The sequence below is a fragment of the Annulohypoxylon truncatum genome (assembly GCF_022578515.1).
Source record: "Annulohypoxylon truncatum strain CBS 140777 unplaced genomic scaffold F4807scaffold_40, whole genome shotgun sequence".
NCBI classification, from domain to species: domain Eukaryota; kingdom Fungi; phylum Ascomycota; class Sordariomycetes; order Xylariales; family Hypoxylaceae; genus Annulohypoxylon; species Annulohypoxylon truncatum.
Window position 1 is genome coordinate 81,611 of NW_025953826.1, and position 20,142 is coordinate 101,752.

At 47.6% G+C, this 20,142-nt stretch overlaps 7 protein-coding genes across 7 annotated transcripts; 3 read left to right on the forward strand and 4 right to left on the reverse strand.

Moving 5' to 3' along the window:
- Positions 1–1,683: 1,683 nt before the first annotated feature.
- F4807DRAFT_271968 (uncharacterized protein) lies at positions 1,684–3,162 on the forward strand. The gene has a single exon (XM_047994584.1). The coding sequence runs from the start codon at positions 2,068–2,070 to the stop codon at positions 2,827–2,829; it is 762 nt and encodes a 253-aa protein (XP_047850214.1). The 5' UTR covers positions 1,684–2,067; the 3' UTR covers positions 2,830–3,162.
- Positions 3,161–4,282, reverse strand: F4807DRAFT_271942 (uncharacterized protein). Its single transcript, XM_047994583.1, has one exon. It carries the CDS (start codon positions 4,109–4,111, stop codon positions 3,569–3,571), a length of 543 nt encoding a protein of 180 aa, XP_047850215.1. The 5' UTR covers positions 4,112–4,282; the 3' UTR covers positions 3,161–3,568.
- Positions 4,016–4,943, forward strand: F4807DRAFT_441956 (uncharacterized protein). Its single transcript, XM_047999426.1, has 2 exons — positions 4,016–4,669; positions 4,779–4,943. The coding sequence occupies exon 1, from the start codon at positions 4,137–4,139 to the stop codon at positions 4,398–4,400; it is 264 nt and encodes an 87-aa protein (XP_047850216.1). The 5' UTR covers positions 4,016–4,136; the 3' UTR covers positions 4,401–4,669; positions 4,779–4,943.
- Positions 4,944–5,312: 369 nt separating this feature from the next.
- F4807DRAFT_272127 (nagb/rpia/CoA transferase-like protein) lies at positions 5,313–6,896 on the forward strand. Its single transcript, XM_047994585.1, has 3 exons — positions 5,313–5,464; positions 5,580–6,462; positions 6,548–6,896. The coding sequence occupies exons 1-3, from the start codon at positions 5,397–5,399 to the stop codon at positions 6,635–6,637; spliced, it is 1,041 nt and encodes a 346-aa protein (XP_047850217.1). The 5' UTR covers positions 5,313–5,396; the 3' UTR covers positions 6,638–6,896.
- A 238-nt stretch (positions 6,897–7,134) lies between these two features.
- Positions 7,135–11,862, reverse strand: F4807DRAFT_441963 (C-type lectin protein). Its single transcript, XM_047999427.1, has 13 exons — positions 10,928–11,862; positions 10,755–10,873; positions 10,451–10,689; positions 10,274–10,388; positions 10,194–10,207; positions 10,110–10,131; positions 9,755–10,044; positions 8,785–9,478; positions 8,659–8,734; positions 8,213–8,610; positions 7,889–8,154; positions 7,748–7,829; positions 7,135–7,660 (listed from the first exon to the last, which is right to left on the reverse strand). Exons 1-13 carry the CDS (start codon positions 11,168–11,170, stop codon positions 7,594–7,596), a joined length of 2,625 nt encoding a protein of 874 aa, XP_047850218.1. The 5' UTR covers positions 11,171–11,862; the 3' UTR covers positions 7,135–7,593.
- A 3,741-nt stretch (positions 11,863–15,603) lies between these two features.
- Positions 15,604–16,964, reverse strand: F4807DRAFT_464379 (aromatic compound dioxygenase; the record flags this gene model as incomplete). Its single annotated transcript, XM_048002115.1, has 3 exons — positions 15,604–15,743; positions 15,813–16,081; positions 16,195–16,964. The coding sequence occupies 3 exons, from the start codon at positions 16,962–16,964 to the stop codon at positions 15,604–15,606; spliced, it is 1,179 nt and encodes a 392-aa protein (XP_047850219.1).
- A 1,852-nt stretch (positions 16,965–18,816) lies between these two features.
- Positions 18,817–19,977, reverse strand: F4807DRAFT_441975 (uncharacterized protein). Its single transcript, XM_047999428.1, has 3 exons — positions 19,471–19,977; positions 18,947–19,422; positions 18,817–18,875 (listed from the first exon to the last, which is right to left on the reverse strand). Exons 1-3 carry the CDS (start codon positions 19,642–19,644, stop codon positions 18,857–18,859), a joined length of 669 nt encoding a protein of 222 aa, XP_047850220.1. The 5' UTR covers positions 19,645–19,977; the 3' UTR covers positions 18,817–18,856.
- Between the last annotated feature and the right edge of the window lie 165 nt (positions 19,978–20,142).

The window sequence follows — 20,142 nt, forward strand, 5'->3', positions numbered from 1 at the left end:
TTATTTACTGGGTTAGGTACCGATCTGAGTCTCTACGTCATAGGGGTTTAGTAATGCGACAAGGTTCACAGGTCCCTGCTCCTAGTAAGTGGAGTGATGCGCATGAGACTGCATAAGGAAGTTAATTAAGATGTTGAGGCTGTTGGTGAAGTTTTTTCCAATATTCTTTTTCATTTTTCATGCATTAAACGTCCACTGCTGAGAAGGCTCTGGTTATTTTTAGGCCGTAGAACTTGGTCTAGGTAATGAACATGAGTGGTCCGTGTGTAATTTGCTATTTGCTAGCCTGTGATATTTTACGGATTTTCATTAATACCAAGTTGTTATTTGACACAGTGAGACACACTTTGGTAAATGATGTATTATATGACTGAATATGATCTGATATTGTCAACACTTCAGCAAGTGCGCTTCGTCTGGGGAGAAAAGAAAAAGGAAAAGAATTGAGTTTTCAGGTTTTCGTGTGTCACAAGACTAGGATCTCTAACTTCCATTATCACAAGCTTAAACTTAGGAGGTCATTGGGCAGTAACGAAACTTCCAAGGTTCAATTTCTAATGCCGGTAATAGGCACCCTTAGTAAAGATGGCGTTAGCGCCCACTCAGCCCTTTTCAGGAGCCTTGCGCTCCACTTATAGGTAGTCGCGGGGGGGATTACCTACTGTAAGTGCAACCTGGGAAAAAAAAGGACAGAAAAAAACAGTGGGAAGTGGCCTGACAAGCCCTGTAAGCAGTTCCGAATTCGGGAACGTTCGGGCATTAACTAGGTATCCAACGACGCGGCTCTGAAAAATCGAGTTTAGCAAAACTCCTCCATCGACCTGCCACCAGACTCATCCATAAATACCAAAATCATACGATTACTTACATTAATAGAAGGGGATTCGGGTCCAACCCACCCGACTTTTTCTCTGTCGAATGGGATAATGAAACGCTACGGCGTAAAATAAGACGGTTCTAGCCTTTTTCATTCTTCTCGACTTCTTGAATCGGCGTCTTATGACAGTTCAAAACACCGAAGAAAAAAAAAACTTCAACTCCATACAATATCCACAGTCATCATCGGTACGTATATTCATAATACGTATTTTATTCATATAGGTACGTACAATACGTGTTGTGTGTAAGTACATACTTACACTACTATCAGCCATTGAAGCATTGGCGCATTGGAGACGCGTATCTGGTCACTACTTGGGCGTCGACAATCTAACGACAACCTTCGTGTGGTATCGTGTCGTTTCGCTTCCTTCAACTTGACCTTCGAGGATTCGCCGCGGCTATATTCATCCCTATTCATATTCGCATCTTGCCCGCACTCACACCCGCATTTCGGCAAATACTTGGATGAGAATACACTAATCGCTTATATTTTTTTGCGTCATCCCGATATCTCCATACAACCCCGTCCCCCAGGTACAATACATGTCGTCCCCAAGTATCCCCAAGGAGAAATGGAGCTTAAGTGAGCTGCCTCACTTGGCCTCGCCCTAATCTGGCCTATCCTATTCCACCCGTCCTTGGAGTCTCCAAAGTCTGGAGCCTTGGGGTATGTGCGTGTGGCCTCTTAGTCTCCAGCCCGATAGGAGAATTCATTCGATCTTCAAGCTTGGCGGCCAAAGGTGTAGGGCCCGGACGATCGTCGTCCTTGGCAGACTACATGGCCCCTGTGGCCCAATCCAGATCAAGTGTCACGACCGTACCCGCGAAAACGCTTCGCGAAAAAAATACCAAGTGCTACAAGTGCTACACAAAGACAAACAGGGACCATCCCTTCTCTATACGTACACTTTCTTTACTACTTTAGTTCGCGGCCCCGTGTAAGTGGGCTCTCTCCCTGATGAGAGACCGCCTTCCTTGTCACGAGGGTCCTTGGCCTTAGCCATTCGTATACATATATACCTTACTCAGCCTGCCCATCATTCAAGTTCAGTAACTTCACTCTCTCGGATCCCGTACTGTAGGTAGTCCCGATCTCGTAGTCGTCTCCTTGTGGCGTCGTCGCAGCCGTCGTCGTCTTCAATTCCATTGTTCTCTCCCGTCCCCTTCGTGTGTCTCGTGAGCTTTATGACCACAATGTCGGACTTAGACTCCTTTACTCTTTTCTCCCTGTTGCCTACAGAGTTGAGGCTTCAGATATGGCGACATACCTGCCACCCTCGGGTCGTCGAGGTCTTGTACGACGACCAAGAAGACCGGTGTGCGTCAACCACGGTACCACCGGCCACCCTTCATGCATGCCGAGAGTCGCGGTTCGAAGCATTGACGATATATAAAAAATCATTTGGCACCAAAACCCACGAACCCAGGATTTACTTCTGCCCAGAAATAGACACCCTCTACCTACCTCGACCACCTTATATGGGCTATGACGACGCCATAAGATCATTCTCGGAGCTTGTCCTGGATACCGACGACACTGTCAACCTGGCTATCGATTATGTCAACCCTGACATTAGACGCCCATGGGAGACGTACAACAAATATGCCCTGATGCACAGTTTCCCCAAGGTGAAAGAGGTCTACCTGGTCCTGGACGCAGACGCACCGGCGGAAGAGCACATCTATGAAGACCACGACGACCACGAAGATATAGGACTAGTCGATCCATCGGGAGATATAATGGTTCTCTGCCGACTACTTTCCGAAGTCAAGGAATCATTTTTCTACGAGGTCGGGTCTACCTACACGGTCAGCGATACGAAGGAGGAATTCTACGAACAGCCCGTCTTGCCTCCCCTTGTGTTGAAGTCGAAGGTCACACATCATACACACCACGAGCATACACACCATGACCACCCACATTACGATCATACGCATCACTCATAGAGGGAGCATGGAACGGCTTTCTCTTATGCCTAATATAAATATCAGGCTTTAGTTAAATCCATGACACGAAAAGACGTCATGTTGTAGGTTTATAGGGTATTCTTAAGAAAGATACCGCGAAATCAGCATAATGATAATGATATAAATATTGAACTTCACCTTCGTCATAGCCCATCGGCAAATATTGAGTAGGAGTAAATGTTTGCTGAGATCTAAGCCTTCACCGCCTGCAAGCCTCATTTCGTTATCGTTTTACTTTGTCTTGAAGTCAACGGCACTTCCCTGCAAACCAATAGCAGGTACATGAGGCTTTCCAAAAACAAGGTCAGATGGCCTGCGCGTTACTAGATTGACCAGTCATATTCGTTGCTCTTGAGATTGCGTGGATCGTCAACTTGCTTTTGATTTATGGAGAAGTAATAAGTTTATTTGACCTTCGCAACCAGTACCGTTCACAGCATTAGAATGGCCATCGATCTTCCTACGCATGCATACAGGTTCCCTTGCTGAAACAACAGTCTATGTACGAAATACGTAACACTTCTTCGATGTGCCTAGAAAAGGCTGTTTCCTATCAAACCCCTAGAGGTCCGTCAACCAAACTGCAACTTGAGAATTGCCTTTAGGATGTCCTAGTCCTAGATATTCTTCTCTACTTCATGTCCTCTCCTATTCCGCACCCGTAACCTAATTATAAATAGCAAAGGACACCAACGCAAAGGCAACCGGGCCCCTCGGTTCATGAACCTGGCGATTCTTTATTCCCAATATTCTTCCTTGGGGTCCGTGGGGTCCGTGGGGTCCGAGGTCTGCGATCGGGAAGTTTATGTCGTTTAGGGGCGCCAGTTGTCGCATTTTTACTTGGACTAAGATCTTCCAGAGCAGGCAATCGCTTTTCAATGGGCGGGGTAACTTCAACGACTCGTCCCATATCAAAATCCGGAAATAGGCGTTTAATCCGTCTCCTTTGGTTGCAGAAGACACGCTTGCCAGGCATTTCCTCATAGTCAAAATTGCATTGACTATTGCCGAACGCCCACAACTTCACGTTGCTCGACTCCAAAGGGCCTAAGGTCGGATCGTTCGCACGATACGCTCGGTCTGGGAACAGGTGGGTGAGTATGATCACGGCACGGGTGGGGTCTTCCTGCTTGATAGCTTTGACCTCGGCTGATAAGGAAGAGTAGCCCTTGGGATGCTGAGCCATGAAACTTGGTTCTCCAATTACAGGCTCGAGTTGGAAGAGGGCATATCCAAGTATGGTGATCTTCTCGTCTGGCATATCGTAGCGCGTATCATCGAGGAAAATGAACTTCCCTATAGGCGGATCGGGGTTTCTGAGGATTCTCTTGTCGGTTGTTAGGGCCAATCTATTGAGTTGTCGCCGGGCTTCGTCTATAGGCGTTACGAGCTGCTCATCCGTGCCGAGAACGAAGAAAACTGCCTTGAAGGACTCAAGTTGGCGCTCCAGAAACCCTATTAATGGCGAAGGATGCTTGCATTTGAAGCAGCCAATGTTCCCTAATAGAGCTAGATACGGAGCTTTTGGGACGATGTCAATTTTATTATAGGTAAGGTCCTCACCCAACTAGAGTTCCGACATAATCTGTATTTTAACCATTGTGATGGTGGTATGCGAGTATCAAGGTGAATTGGATTCGAGAAATAAGAGACCAGTTGATGATGTTGACAAGTTTGCTCGAAGATATAAGTCTCGAAATCCGAGTAGATGTAGAAGGGACAGAAGGGGATTGAATAGCTGTACCCTCTTTCTCGCACTTGACTCTTCTTTGACGTTGTTGGATATGGAGGAGCCACTTGAGTAAAGACAGGCTCTTCCCTATATATTAGGATCAACTTCCATAGACCTTTCTGTCATTATCTCACCATGGAGATATGACCAACACCAGGGAAAGAGAGCACCAGTAGACGATGGGATAAGCACCTACCTAGGTACCTATGTAGATACCCGTCAACGATGAACTCATAGCAGAATAGCTGAGTCTGCTGTATACCTAGATACTGATATAATTCAGGAGGATAGCTCGACGACTTTCACTTGAAAATCAGCATAATATATGATACTTATTAATTGGATCAATGTGAAAAAAAAAGTTGTGCTAAAGAACAGAAGCTGGAAGTCCTTAAAGACCCCTGAATATACGGATGTACCTTCTAGGGTTCAGATGTTAAAAGTGGAGAAAATATCCATGCAATTAGCCGCACCTGCAGATCGATTTTCGTCTACGAGGTACATGTACCTAGGAAAGTTACGTGCCCCGCCATTTGACTCACCCACCTTAACATTTGCGCATAAAGTTTACGACCGAAGCTTTCTACTCTATTGATCGCCGAGTATCTTATTTTGAATATCGTTCTCTTAAGCTATCTAAACTAGTACACACTACTTCATTTAATACAATATAAGCGAAATCATCGTCTGATTCGACTTCGACAGCTTCGGTAACCTCTAGCCTATCCAGTTCAAAGCAATCCCAAGCTTCTCTGCAGCAGAGCTTCCTTTCCTTTTCTTTCCCTCCTAACCACCAAACCGCAAACCGCAAACCATGGCGGCCATAACGCAAACCGAGCGTGAGCTCCCCATTCGCGATAATCCGGACCTCGAGTCCTTCGAGTAAGTCCCCAGATCTCTCCTCGCCCACCCATCCTCTCCAAGTCCCAAGTCCCCTTTCAAATACCCCTCCAAACCCTCCAAAAACAGCACCCAGCTAACCCCAACCCACCCGCAGCATCGTAAGCGCGTACACGAAGCTCCTGCACGACGACCCGGACCTCACGATGCCGGTAGCCGCGATCGAGGCGCTGATCGAGTGCCTGTCCCAATCGTCGGCCAAGACCGTCTTTGAGACTATGGACCTCATCAAGACGCAATCGGCCAAGCTGCGCGCCGCGGTGCGCAACCCGGTCGCCCTGACGCACGGCACCGACCTGTTCCAGCAGTACCTCGTCAGCTCGCTCAAGCAGCCCGGCCCCGACGGCAAGGAGACTAGCAGTCACGAGAACTTCGAGGTCGTGCGCCAGCACCTCATGCGCAACGGCCGCCTCTTCGCCTCCCGCGCCAAGCAGGCCCGCGAGCAGATCGCCGCCCTCGCCCGCGAGTACGTCCGCGACGGCGCCGTCATCCTCACCCACGGCGGCTCGCGCGTCGTCCGCACCCTGCTCGCGCGCGCCGCCGAGCCCTTGCCCAACGTCGGCGACCCGCGCCGCCGCTTTAAAGTCATCCACGTCGTCAACGAGGCCCGCCGCGCCGAGAGCCTGCGCGTCGTCGCCGCCCTGCGCGAGAAGGGCGTCCAGGTCGCCACCATCCCCGAGTCCGCCGCCGCCTACGCCATGAGCAAGGTCAGCGTCGTGCTCGTCGGCGCTGAGGCCGTCACCGCCAACGGCGGCGTCATCTCCCGCATGGGCACGTACCAGCTGGCCCTCCTCGCCAAGGCGCGCCGCAAGGAGTTCTTCGTCGCCGCCGAGCAGCACAAGTTCGGCAAGACCTTCCCCATCGACCAGTTCGACCTCGGCTTCGACCAGCAGATCTTCGACTTCCACGCCCGCGAGCAGGACGAGGAGAGCGAGGATAAGACTACGGCGCGGCCTATCGATGACCCGGTCGATTATACGGTATGTTTTTAATGAAAGATGGTGGATTATGAATATTTGAATTATGGTATATATAGTTGTTCTCTTGCTAACACTCCTGATACAGCCACCCGAATTCATCACTTCCATTCTCTCGGATAACGGCGTCCTTACGCCTTCGGATGTAGCCAAGATGGTTATTGATCTGATGTACTGAAGCGTCGCTGAGATGACGAGATAAATGCCTCGTGGTTCTGTCTTCGGACCACACTCACACCTACACCCATACCCATACCCATACTCACACATGCTTCATATCCCTCTGACATACATACATGCTTAATGTATGGTGAGACACGATTCTCTACATAGCTTTGGTGGTGAAAAGTCATACTGACTGCCCTACGAAGTTCAATAAGAGGGAATTATTACCTACACAGTCTGGAACCTAGTAGAATCCTGACAGGCGCTGGGAGAAATAGTGTCCTTTGCAGGTTGGCCGTAGGAACTAGATAATGGAAGCTTTCTTGGGGATGAGCATGACTATACCCTCTTGACATAGGTATTCCAACGGCGTCCAAAAACCCGATAAGCGGTATCATAGAAGGTGTGATAGAAACACCTAGGTTGGGAGTTTAGATATCTTAGATGACATATACCTAGATACCAGCATCACCGAAAATTCGCACAACAAAATTTGGGCGTACCCACGTGTATGGGCAGAATGAATATATTCATAAATGCTTTGAGATCATAACCATGATAAAGATATTCGTATCGTCAAGCGAGTGAGCAGCCTTTCTTATTCTAGATACACCGGTAAATGCAGGATAAATTTTGTGAGAATACACCACGATACCTATCCCTTTTTCCCATACTCTAAAATGCGTTCCTTTTTTCCCGCATTCCTGAAACGAGAGGACTTTTGTGAAAAGACAGCGAGCTAGCCTCATGACCGAACAAATGTTGAATTTGCCACGGAATTTGAAGCCGAGTCGATGTAGATACATTGGACTGATTTACCAGTTGTTGAGAACTGGATCCAGGTCCTAGGATTATATAGGCATCGCCGGTAATGCTTACAATATCGCTGAAACGAAGGGGCCTAGATAAGAAAAGCCTGTGGATGACGAGTACGTGTAGCGATAGCTTATTAGTTGATCTGATAATTCCCTATAGATCGCGAACGAGCCTGGCGCCCACCCACGCATATAGATAGTTGCGTTGGTACCAGTTTACACTAACGGATGCGTTCGTTAGTAAATGCTTGTTATGAAGATCATTCGAATTTCGTGAGGCTTGTGAGTTAGGAAATGGGTGAACAAACAAGGTCTTTCTCCCCGCAATACGAGGGTGCGTGGCCCAGGAGCCGCCGAGAACAATGTTATGTTTCTCATCAAAAAAGTCGGCTATAGTATTGATGTTTAGCATGTTCTTTCCTATCAGATGGGGAAGGAAGCCGTCATACCGGTGTACCCCGGGTATAATGCCAGGGGCTTGAAGCCTTCGTGCGGCCTGAGTGTGGTGCTAGTCCATTCCCATACGCCTCCCATCTCAGCCCGACCTGCTAGACGATTGCCATGAGTAGTCACGGCCACGGGGTGCCAATGGTGGAAACCAACATTGGCGTCGGTGAGGTCGATGAACAGCTCGTCGTCATTTTGAGACAAGCCATCCTCGACAAGAGAAGCGTCAGATGGTGGGGTTTCCTCCACGCCATCGTTAACTAGATGGCTGATTATTCCCTAACGTTAGCCTGACTGTTGTGCTTAACTGCTATGGGGAAACTCACGCATTGACCGCTGGCACAGTCTTTCCTAGTTTGCGCTCTGCTTCATCCTTCCTCTTCATGCTATCAACGTAAGTGTATATGCTTTGGGCTTCCTCAAACGTAGGGATCCGGCCTCCTAGCCATGTGGCACAGCCTGTGAGCTCGTCATACGAAGCAAAGACCGGCCAGTCGAGCGCATATTTTAGTGGTACTAATCCGTAGACAGTGCGCACTGCCTTGCCTTCCATAAATGAGGAGGGGACAGCTTGTTCACCATTGGCTCCGTTGGTATGGCCATTCGTATGACCGTTCACTTTCCCATTTACATGTCCGTTAGTGCCATTGGCATGGTCCAGGTCCTCGTTAGCCCAGGAAGCAGGGATCTTTGTGGATTTCGTATTGTACATGTATAGCGCATACTAAGAAGGATTAGAGCTGTCATATCTTGGGCTAACGATCAAGCTCACCTCCTCGTTAGTAATGGGCCTTCCCTTGGCTTGGAATTTGTGAACGTGCACACGCCTGGATGGCTTCTCGTTGTCCCTGTATGTGCCTTAGTAACTTGTAGCCACGACACCTTAGTGTGAACTAACCATCCAAAGTGCTTGTTCGAATCCAGCACGTCATCTGGGTCGTCGAGTCCTATTGTAATATCCTGCTCTGGTATGTCAAACCAGTCATTGCCTACTCTTGAAGCATAAGCCTCCTGAGCTAGAGCCTCAAAATTTGGACGTTTTGTAAGAGGCGGTGGGAGAGTTTTGTCACTTTGTAGCATCATGTATAGCAGGGTTTCCAAGTGCATGATCTCATGCTCGAAGCCAACCCAGATGGCCCTCCCGACATTTCTGGGGATGTTCTCCAATCCTACAGAATAAAGGCTTTTCAACCTGTCCCTTACTCTCTCCTGATACTCCAGGATGTCCTCCAGGGGTGGCCATTCGTCCGGAACTTCTGAATGTTGATGACAGAGCTCGGGGTTATCAACGTCTGGGTCTATTCCCCTTTCAAAGATGGAGGAGTAGAATGCCGGCTCCGTGAGGGGATTCTTGGTCGTTTTCGTCAACTGTATATCCAAGAACGTAGGAATATGACCAAGGTAGAAAACGCAAGCGTTTCGAAGTTTGATGGGCTTTTCTAACAGCTCCTCGTCAGGTAACATTCGCCTAGTCACAATGTCCCACACAGCCCATAGACTTTCGAAGTCGCTGATTGATGGGACGTGAGAGCGAGCATATTCCAAAGGAATGGGGCTGAAAGACATGTTCGGCTTGGTTAGAAGATGAAGTCCTGCAGTATGTCAGTTACCCGGTCTGACATTCCACTCAAGAACCCAGGGAAGGCATAGGGCCGCCCCGCATTTAAAAGCTACGGCTGAGGGACGTAAGAATATTACAGGCACGCCTCAAAGACGTCAGGGTCTCCTGACTGGCCTCACGTGGGCCGCGTGCTGCAGGGTCTCATAAAACGTGGAGAAGACCCCTAGCTAATTCGCGGAACGGGACGTTGCGGATGTAGGACGAACCCCATATCCTCGGGTTGGACAAATATTCGTGGACCACTCACCGTAGTCTTCATCATTGGTCATCCAACGATCAGCCTCGATCATGCCCGCTGACCTCCAAAGATTACTGCAACCTGCTTTCGAGTACTTCAGGCTCTGTTCGACCTGAACACGTTCGTGAGCTTTGATGGTTTCTCCTAGCACGACAGTATCGCGGAGGGGCGAATAGAATGCTTGGTGGCGCCCCCCTTCGTTGTCATATACGTATTCGCCGATAACCTGCCAGTCATTCAGGTCAAATGCCTCGTGTCCAAGAATTTCATTCGCATGGACAAGCCCATTCAAGATGAACCTTGACCAGTCAGCACAACGATGAAGGGCCGGATGGACGTATGTATGGCGTCATTGGCAACTGACCTATGTGTGACGCCGAACTGATCTTAGAAGCGGCGTACAGAGTTCAGCAGAATTCGAGTCAACATAAATTTCGATAATACTAACCGTTGTATGCGTGGCTTCGGTTGGGCGTCAGCAGCCTGATATCATTAAAGGAGGACGCAACGGGGCGTTCCATCACTTACTAGACCTTGGAAGGATCGGTGCAGGAGTCCAATCCAATCAGAAAGCCATCCGCAGGCTGGAGAACATCGGCGAACCCCTTCAAGAATGAGGCTGCTTCGTCCCGGTGGAAGTTACCTATTTAGGCTGGTCAATTTCCAAAAGTCTGATTTGGTATCAGAACAAATTCGAGTTCGTACCGATGCTAGACCCCAGGGACAAGACACACTTGCGCTTGGAAGCGATCTGCGGCCTCTTTAGCCATTCGCGGCCATCATCGTACGTTCCCAGGAGCCCGTGACATCGGACGTGACGAAAGGTCGGAAGCTGAGCTAGAGTCCTTGACAGCTCATCTTCTGACAAATCAAGAGCATAGTAGTCGATCTTCTTGCCGGCATCTTCGAGGGCTCGAAGTACCAGAGACACCTTCCTCAAGTTGCTAGCCGGGAGACGGGAAAATCAATAAACTACCCCTTAGGTGCAAAGGGTGGTGCTATCACTCACCCGCTACCTAGCTCGAGAACAAGGGCTCCGGATGGGATTGCCTTAGCAATACCCGCGGCCGAACGGCGCAGTACTTGGATCTCATGATTGGTCAGATAGTACTCATCTAAATATGTGATCTGAGATATAGGTCAGCATAATGACATACAGGCAGGAGTTGTATTTTCTCTTACCTCCTCAAACAGCTGCAGGCCCGTCTTATCATAGAGGAGCAGCGTCGGCAGTCTCCGAGGACCTTCTGGGGGACGAAGTAGTCTGTGGATCTCTTCTTTGAGGTTTATTTCGACCGAAGACCGCCGAATGTCGATAATATCAATATCGGATGGTCGTTCCGCGGTCTTACCGGCCCCCTTTTCCAACTTAGACTGCGAAGTGGGGAGTTGAGGCTCATACGGAGATTCGACAACAGATGGCATAGCTGTTGAAGATTAAATTGCTTACTACAAACGGACGGGGAAAATGTGTTTGCTAAGCTTAGGAAAATAGTCTTCACCACCTACTAGGGGGGTGAGATAATCGTACTTGATATATAATATAAATTTTAACTGGGATGATCACGAAAGCTGATGTCGTGGAGAGTCACGCAGGTCACGGTACTCAGCATGTACCTACCTACCTACTTTGACCTAGTACAAAGTATACGATGAGATCAAGAAGCTTTTGCAAACCTAGTTGCGAAGCCACGTTCTCATCCGCCGAACAAAGGCACCAGTACGATAATGGTGATGTCAGTCCGGGCTAAGGGGCTTGCCCAGTCCAGATGCGGTAGGGCAAATGACCAAGCTACCAGGTACACCAGCCCTAAAATTGATCGGGCGTGCTGCATTCGCGGCGCCCATCCTGGAAATGGGGATCCGAGGCAGGGGAGACGGGGAAAAGATGGCGGCAGAGGGCGCGGTGAAAGGGATGAAGGGGCGCCTGTACGGTGTACCTAATGCATGGGCGGGAGCATGTTGCGGTAGTTCGATTCAAATGTGGTTTCCAGGAGCTTAACGGGACTTTAGAGAGCTCGGAGATTTGAGAAATCAGAAAAGTTTTGTCATAAGTTGATGCAAGTTGGACTAGACTAAGACTATGAGAGTGGGATGTCAAAGTTGAAGAACAAATCAAGGGTCAGAAGAGCCACGATGAATATGAGCCACGGCTTCCCCGGGTCCTTTTAGCCCCCCCAGGCCCCGCAAAAAAGGTGGTTCGGTGCTCAGATACATGTGTAACCGCCACGCTTTCTGCACGCTTTACTGCATATAGTCAATACGGGTAGAGAGAGTATTGGCTTACGCCGCATTGCCCTTGTTAACCTTGTTTCGCTTAATGCATCCCATCGCTTGTAATCGTTTTTTTCCCACCTGTTGTGCGACAAGCCACGCTGCAAGCCCTTTTCGCCCCTTACCCAGGTCTGATCATGTCCTGGTTCCTGGCGAATAGCCCTAGACATTCCCGAGGTTGTTCTAGACCTTTCACCAATAAGAAACCGAGTGTTTGATATAGCATACGTCAGGTATTGTGCCCGAGAAATGTTGCAGTATGCTTTGATATATTCAGATGGTTAATAACTTTGATCTTTTACCAGATAAACTTGAATTAGGTAAGAGCTTTCTTATCAATCGACGTCTGGTAGCACCAATTATCTCCCAAACACCCCGACTCTAAAGAATTCCCGTTACGGTTTTAGGAAGCCGATAATAGAAATACACCCCCCGGACCGAGACCCCCAAGCTTACCAGGTTAGCTACGTCACTCGTATGTGACCATGACCTGACGATCTTTACCGAAACCCCCCACTTTACCCCTCAACTATATGCTTAAGATGTAAAGAGCCTCTCGCAGCTAGTTTCGAGCGCGAACAATAAAGGTATCGTACGTGTAGAAGTCTATGTTTGGTAATATTTCTTGATGGGTTGATTTACTAGAATGGGTTTAATAATCACAATTATTGCTTGTGGCGCTAATGGATGCCTTACCGTTGATCATGGGGCGCGTCTTACATGGAATGTAAATTGCTAATTCGTAGGAATTGCCTAACCCAGCGGCGTGCATTCGTTGCCGGACATCGAGACATCGTATTGATTATTTGGAACATTCTATTGCATATTTATACTCGCCCTTGATTGTGGGACAGTGCCTGGATGCTACCCCCCAAACTGCACGTCAAATTGTGGGGAAGCAACTCCCCGTGACACTCCCTCCTTACTCCCACAAAGTACTAGAATACCGAGATACCAAGGTACGTTGTGAATAACGTGGGAGAAGGAACGTCTCTCGAATTAGGGGTCCCGGGATTGAAAAGGGGGGGCCTGCCTCAGCTCATTGCCACGAAGCGTCTTCAGTATCATTTATCATACAACTTCATGCTCTGCTTACTTACACTCCCGACATTTTTTCTTTCACATTTATTTTTCTCGCGGCATCCTCGCCAACAAACTTAAAAATGACCATAACAGCAGCGGCGAACTCTGCATTCAGCCAACACACCCAGTTCCAGAGCTGGGAAGTTTGTTCAGGTGCATGAACGAATCACTTTCGATGCTGTACGACAGTGCCGTTGTCCATTCAGCCACGGATCAATTTTCATAAAAATAAATTATACACAAGAGGAAAGTGAGGGGATGATCATCTTTTCTGGCTAGAACTCCAATTTCTTCTATCACTACGCTTTCAATACTTACCTAGGTATTTATTCGAAAGCCGTACCCTGCAAAAACTGCTCGTGAGGATGAATTGGCCAGATAAACCTGATCAGGGAATTCCTAAACGGGTGTTAGTTTAGCCATCTGGAGAGATAAGCGTTTTTATAGAACCTTCTTCCGTCGTTGGGTGTCCAGCTTTAAGCTTTTCCGAAATCATCCAATAGACGGAGTCATGACCAAGACAAATCGTTCCACGTCTGCTGTGTCATTTGGCTGATTTCGTGCCGTCCGTGTTGGGTATCATAGGTTGGCTTTCCAGAGATGATATGTTTTCGGACTTCACAATGTATTACAATTATTCATCTTGTATTGGAATCCCGATTCATGGAGGTGGTCCGATAATACATCCCCTTTTCTGACTCCCCGTCGTAAAGGCATCAACACAAGTTAGGTTAGTGACTAATTATGGAATACATAATTAAACTTCAACCCATTTGACATGATATGGCCTCTTAGAAACTACTCATATAACACCTATAAAAATGATCAAGTTCTATATTGCACACTCATAAAGGGGCTAAGGATGGGTACTTTGCTACACAAAAGTTCTCCGATTTAGTTGGTTTTACATAATGATCCGTAACGGCATAACCAGCCCAAGATCAGTTCGCATATGGCTACGTCAATGATGATTTCATCAGAACATGATTAATGATACAAGCCCAAGCGGCTGGGAAATATAATATCTAATATGTGGCAAGGGCCAGTTTCTACTGCGGCCGTACGTCGGCCTACCTTCCTATCACAACAAAGAAAGGATCCCCACTTTGCTATAGTACGTAGTTTGTTATAGTATATTAGGGGTATGTAGGCTTGAATGCAACACCTCCTCTCTGATGTTCACACCGGGGCTTGGGTATGGTTCTTGAGCCCTTTCGTATTCGCCCGCATATTTTCTCTTTTTCCGCTCTTGGCCCTTCCAAAACGCCCCCGATATATCTGTAAAGCCGTTTGCATGTAGTCTTTTCCCAGTTCTAGCCGGTTAAGGGGCAAGGAAACTATCGGCCTTCTTCCATGTCGACGTAACTTACCCTTAGCTAGCTCATGTCCTCTTATGCTCCTACATGGAACAGCGGAAGTGAATTGAATTGTTATTGCTGAGACTATGAAATATGCAAGTCTTATTTCCGCATTTGATTCTCAGCTCATAGGTATCCATGGTGGTGTCAATGAAGTTATTGAGAACGACAGGGATTGAGGTAAAGCCCATATTCAATCACACTTCCTGTAACCTTAGTCCTACCTAGCTATATGTGTCAAAATGCAACACTCTTGATTTATTAGATGGGTATCTAATAGCAACTGTAGTCCTTTGTTTCACATATGCAACTCGGTGAAATATGGACTCAAATCATGCTTTCAGACCCAAATACTCCTTACAGTGAAGAGCATTGCAACGATATGCTGTAAATTATTTGAAAGTAAATCCTTGCCGTCCCTGAATGAAGACTCATTTAGCTGACAACTAAGGGTTATACCAATTATATCGACTTGAAAAATTTGAGCTTCTCGGTTACTTTAGTGAGTACCTACGTAAGTGGCTTCTTAATACGTTATAATCTGAATGACCTCTCATATCTCATAGAGACTGATAGCTCTACGCTGACAAAGCGCTTATACACCCATAGAAAAGTACAAATGCATAGGTAAATGGCCAAGATTAAGTTAATTATAAAACCTTTAACCCAAGAGGAATACACTAGCTTGCTCAAGAATTACCTAGACACTACCATTATATTGCTCTTTACAGCATGAAAGGAGGGGTTTTATACTCTTCGTGAGCTGTATATGAGATTGCTACCTATTCATCCTTTAGTAGGTAGGTGCTCAGTTCCGGTATGAGATATCCAACTTGAGTTCTCTTACATGAACTGCTTTGATGTGGGGAGGTCGCATTTTTGAAGCCTGCCTGTATCTCATAATTCAAGAACCTGAACTGCAAAAGCTGCTGCTCTTCCAATACCAATATATACGGTGAATTTCATAAGTGGTCGTGTTATTATCACGGATCTACGAGGGCGCTACGCTTCTGTAATTGAAACCTATCAATCCATTGGAGGGTATATTCATCATAACTTGGCTGGCACTTCAAATAAATGCCCTATCTCCTAGGAGCCTCGAGAGTAAACCCTATCTAACTTTATCCTGATCACTACATTCTCTTACACACTTGAGCTTGAAGGAAGAGCGCTGCTGAAGGAGCCGCTAGGAACTCCACTGGGGGCCGTCCCATTTCCGGTTCCGTTACCACCGCCGACAGTATAACCCGTCGAATGGCCGCCCTCAGCATCAAGATAGGCAGCTACAGTCCACGAATTAGCAACACGAAACCAAAGCCTCAGGTTAGAGAAAGGGGGAGACGTAAACTTACCAACTCCATAGTACTCGTTCTCGGTGTAGTCAGCCGATGCATTAACACCAATCTGGATCCAGGCGAAGAGCCCATCCGAGATATCGTCGCCGAGGTAGACGTACTGCGGGATAGGGTCGAACGCCTCGTCGGCCGCAACGATCGACCACATGTCCTCGTCGTTGGTCGTAAGCGCCACCGTGTTCTGGTTATACGGGTACGTCGCCTCGACCTCGGCGCGCAGGTTCTCGGGCCAGAAGAGCTGGCCGATGTGGCTAACCGGCGAGTTCCTATTCCCGGGTTATTAGCCGTCGGCGCCTACCTACCTTCTAGTCAAACGGATTTGGAACGACCCGAGTCAAGGAAAAAAAAGAGGGGCCTTAGTGAAAAAAAAAAAACTTACCATACGGAAATAGTGCCGTTCGGCATAACTTGGGCGTTTTGGTGAGACAACAGATGCGTGTGGACGGCGCGCCCGTCGTAGTGGCCCGGGAAGATGGTCTCGAAGCTAACCACGCCGTCGCTGTCCGTTAATTGGATACCGCGGAGATAAGTAGAGTTATAGCCTCCCGAGGCGTAGTTTCCGTTAGTCGATATACCGCTGTAGACGCCGGTGGCGTTACAGTTCCAGATGTCGACCGCGACGGCGGGGATAGGCTCGCAGGTGTTGACGTCGATGTACTGGATTTCTAAGAATAGGTCGACACCGTCGCTGTATAGTGCTTCTTTGACGTTAGACCTCATCTTCTCGCCGACCACGTAGTACGGGCCGTCGGTGACTTCAGGGGCTAGGATGCAGCTCGTATTTCCGCTGAAGACATCCTCGAGCGAGGTGAACATGTCGTAGCTGTAGGTTCCCGTCATATTGTGGTTGACCGCTTCCCATGCCTGGAGATCTTCGAGTGTGCGTTTGTCTTTCCTTGCGGGAGCTTGGATACCACGCTTCTGTCTAATGTTCTTGACGGCATTGGCACGGCGCTTGATCGATCGTGACTTCAGGGCTTGGGCTGAAGCAGAGTTCGAGCACGAAGCTAGGGATCGAGCTCCGAGTTGGGCGGCATTGTCACGAGCTACGAGCTCGCGCTTCATCTGGTGCGCGTCGTGCTCCTCACCAGGGTGAGCGGCGACATAACCGGCGAGAGCCGCGAGGATGAAGTTGGTGAAAGTGACCATGATGAACGAAGACTGCCTACGCAACTGACTAGGATGTAACCGTTGAAGAGAGGAAAAGTTGCCTTGAAGTGAAGATCATATCGAGAAACAGCGATACGAACTTCCTTTAAACTGATTTCTATCACTTACCATGGGAGGCTCTTAGAAGGCTCCTACTAGCTATTGTGGCCGCCCGGCCGCGCGCCCAATCGCGATAAAGGGGATGCCAATTCGTAATACGTCGTGGACCCCTATCAACCAAGGTATCTTCTTGACATATCATATGGATATCCATGACTCGTGACTGGCGAGGCTAGCCTTAGCCTCCATAGAGAATTCATTACGCGTCACTTACGCAGAGGAAGATTGCGCATATATGAAAGGCTGAGGGCTCTGTTCGAAGGACGGATCTTCACAGGGAATAGAGATCCCCTATTCTCATGTTGGCCAATGAGAAAGATCTCATTTTCAAAGTATTCGGCCGATTCGACGAGCCAAGCTTTCCCGGTTTCCTACCTAGTAAGTAGGTGCCTTAGCCAAGACAATGAAATGTGCTGGTTGACGAATCAGACCCACTTGGACTGATACCTTCATTCGCCTTCCGGTAGTTGGTATGCATGGTATTGTGTGGTTCTTTATGTAGGTAGACATTTTTGTTTCGATATATCGTAGGGTGATTATACTTCCTAGTTCAGGGAGCAACCATCCGAGGCTCGGGGCATATTGATGAGATCCTGTGAGTGCTTTAGACATGAATCTCTAAAGGAAACCTCGCGAATTAAACCCACATTTACGTATATTATTTTAATCGCAATTACATTTGCTTGCGAGTTGGTAATAGTAGTATCTAGGTAACATCCTGAGCAATTTGATATTCCGACTAAGGAGGCTCTAAAAAGGGGGGGCGGATAAGTGGGACTACCCCAGACTATGGATCGAAGAGGAGGATATCATGGATACCTGACTTACGAATACAGAGTCATCCAAAGAGGCAATGATCAGTCGAAGTAAAATCACCTAGGTTGTGCTTTTTTCTTCAGATGAAAAATATTTCTTAGCAGCTTGTTGTCACTTCCAGCTTCTCCGTCCTATGCTTGCGTGGAAACGCGAGTCTTCGTGTCTCGATGAAAAGTTTTTCTCGGAAGTAAATTCGAAATACATAAGATTGAATATTATTGAACTACCTACCATTATGGGATGATATCACTGCCTTGAACTATGCACACTACCGGTGGCTCAACTTCAGACGACACATGCGACACGCGCGACACGTGCTCGCCCCTTGCTTGGTCATATCAATGATATACTGGGGAAGATTGGTTTATCTATGAGTAACATAACAGGTGGATATACGTAGTAAAATGGAGTCGATATACATTTTCGCTTTTGCCCCTTTCACCATATCAACCGCGAACTCGGAACGTCCGCAGCGTTACGTCATTTCCATGGATATTCATAGTCCCGACTCTGTGGGAGCTACATCCATTATCGGTTCCATACAGACGAGGGGAATTAAATATCCTGAGACTGGCGGCCGGCTATTATATCGGAGTCCGTGTCAAAACTACACTAGGAATTACGTGTCGGCCGATGTCCGATGATGAAAATATACGACGGAAACCCTCACGGAGAATTACATAGTCCAAGTGGTATCTCTGTAGTTGTTCTGAATTATCTCCTCTCTGTTTGGCTGGATGATATAATGCTGACATCAATTATTCTATCCTATCCGTCACAAAAAAGAAACTACACCAAAGCGACCTCGACCCTATAATACGATCCCATCAAGCCCATATTCATGAGGATGTTCGGCTCGTGTGACGTTGGGATAATAATCTTCCCTTGCCTCAAAATATGTGGTACGAAGGATTCCTGATCCCACGTATTTGTGCATCGATAGGTTTATCGAGCTATCACTGTGTAGTCTCGCGCGTGGGTAGAGCCTGTGTTCTTCGATTTCTGTTGTTATTTGCCCATTGGTCTCTGACTGACTACGTCTCGAGCGTGGCCATTTACGACTGGTGCCTCCTTTGCTCGATTTTCGCAATGTTTGCATGCGCACCCAAGAGTATAATGATGATATCGCCTCAGAAGTTTTCGTGTATGTGAAAGCCTTGGGTAGTGCTGGTATACATATGACTAGAAATGCGCAAGTCATCTCTGCTAATCCACATAGTATCACCGAAGTGCTGTGGTAAGTGAAATCAGGGCAGTGACCAAGAATAAGCGCCATGGCTAAGCGAGCAGATGCAGCAGCGACAGCTACGATACCCGCGGCGAATATGGCCGAGATTGTGGCCTTCCTGTTGGTCGACGTTTGCAATTTCCAGATAGCCTTTTGAGGGATGAGAAAGGCAAATACATCTGTTGATAAACTGACAACTGATATCATCAAGTTTTCCGTACCAGTATTGGCGCGGCTGCATTTTCCGCTGATGAATATATTCCAGGTATACTGGTGTGGCGTGCAGGCCAGGTTGTAAGCAACAAAGATCGCTATGCAGAACATGATGTTAATCCATATCAGAGAGTAGCTGGCCCAGAAAACGAAGTTGCGGGTACCTCTTGGAACAAAGATACGAATCCATTCCAGGAGGATTACAATTTTGACGAACGTGAGACTGAAGAGTTGTGGGTTGGATGTGAACCAGACATTCTGTTCTTCGTAAGTCTGCGAATATAGGTACGTATGATATATCATTGTTCCCTACCCAAAGGAATGAGATGAGTGCTGACATGCGGACATCCCATTGATGAACGAATGCGCCCGGAGAGCTAAGCATGCGGTAGGAAAAAGCAAAGGTGACCATATTGACTGCCTATATCCAGAAGGATCAGTTAGGAAACACGCCAAATGCGCCATGAAGGGTATATCATACGTATATCATAACCAGCAAATCTATCACCCGTTAGAAATGCCTAAGTACCACACAACTGTCAAGGTAAGTTTTATGGATCATACAGTCTTCTATGAATAGTTATCTCGTGAAGAATCTTACGTATATCCGCCCATAGAGTGAAGCTATGATCAAAGTTAAGAATATTGCGAGGGCGATATAACTTGGAACGGCGCCATGTTGCGGATGATCAAAGTTGGATGTAACGCCTGCAGGTGGATGAAGAGCGGGTCCATTAAGAACTGTAGCCTGCTCGTCTGGGGATAGAGAAGCAAAGTCGCCAATATATACTGAAGACATAT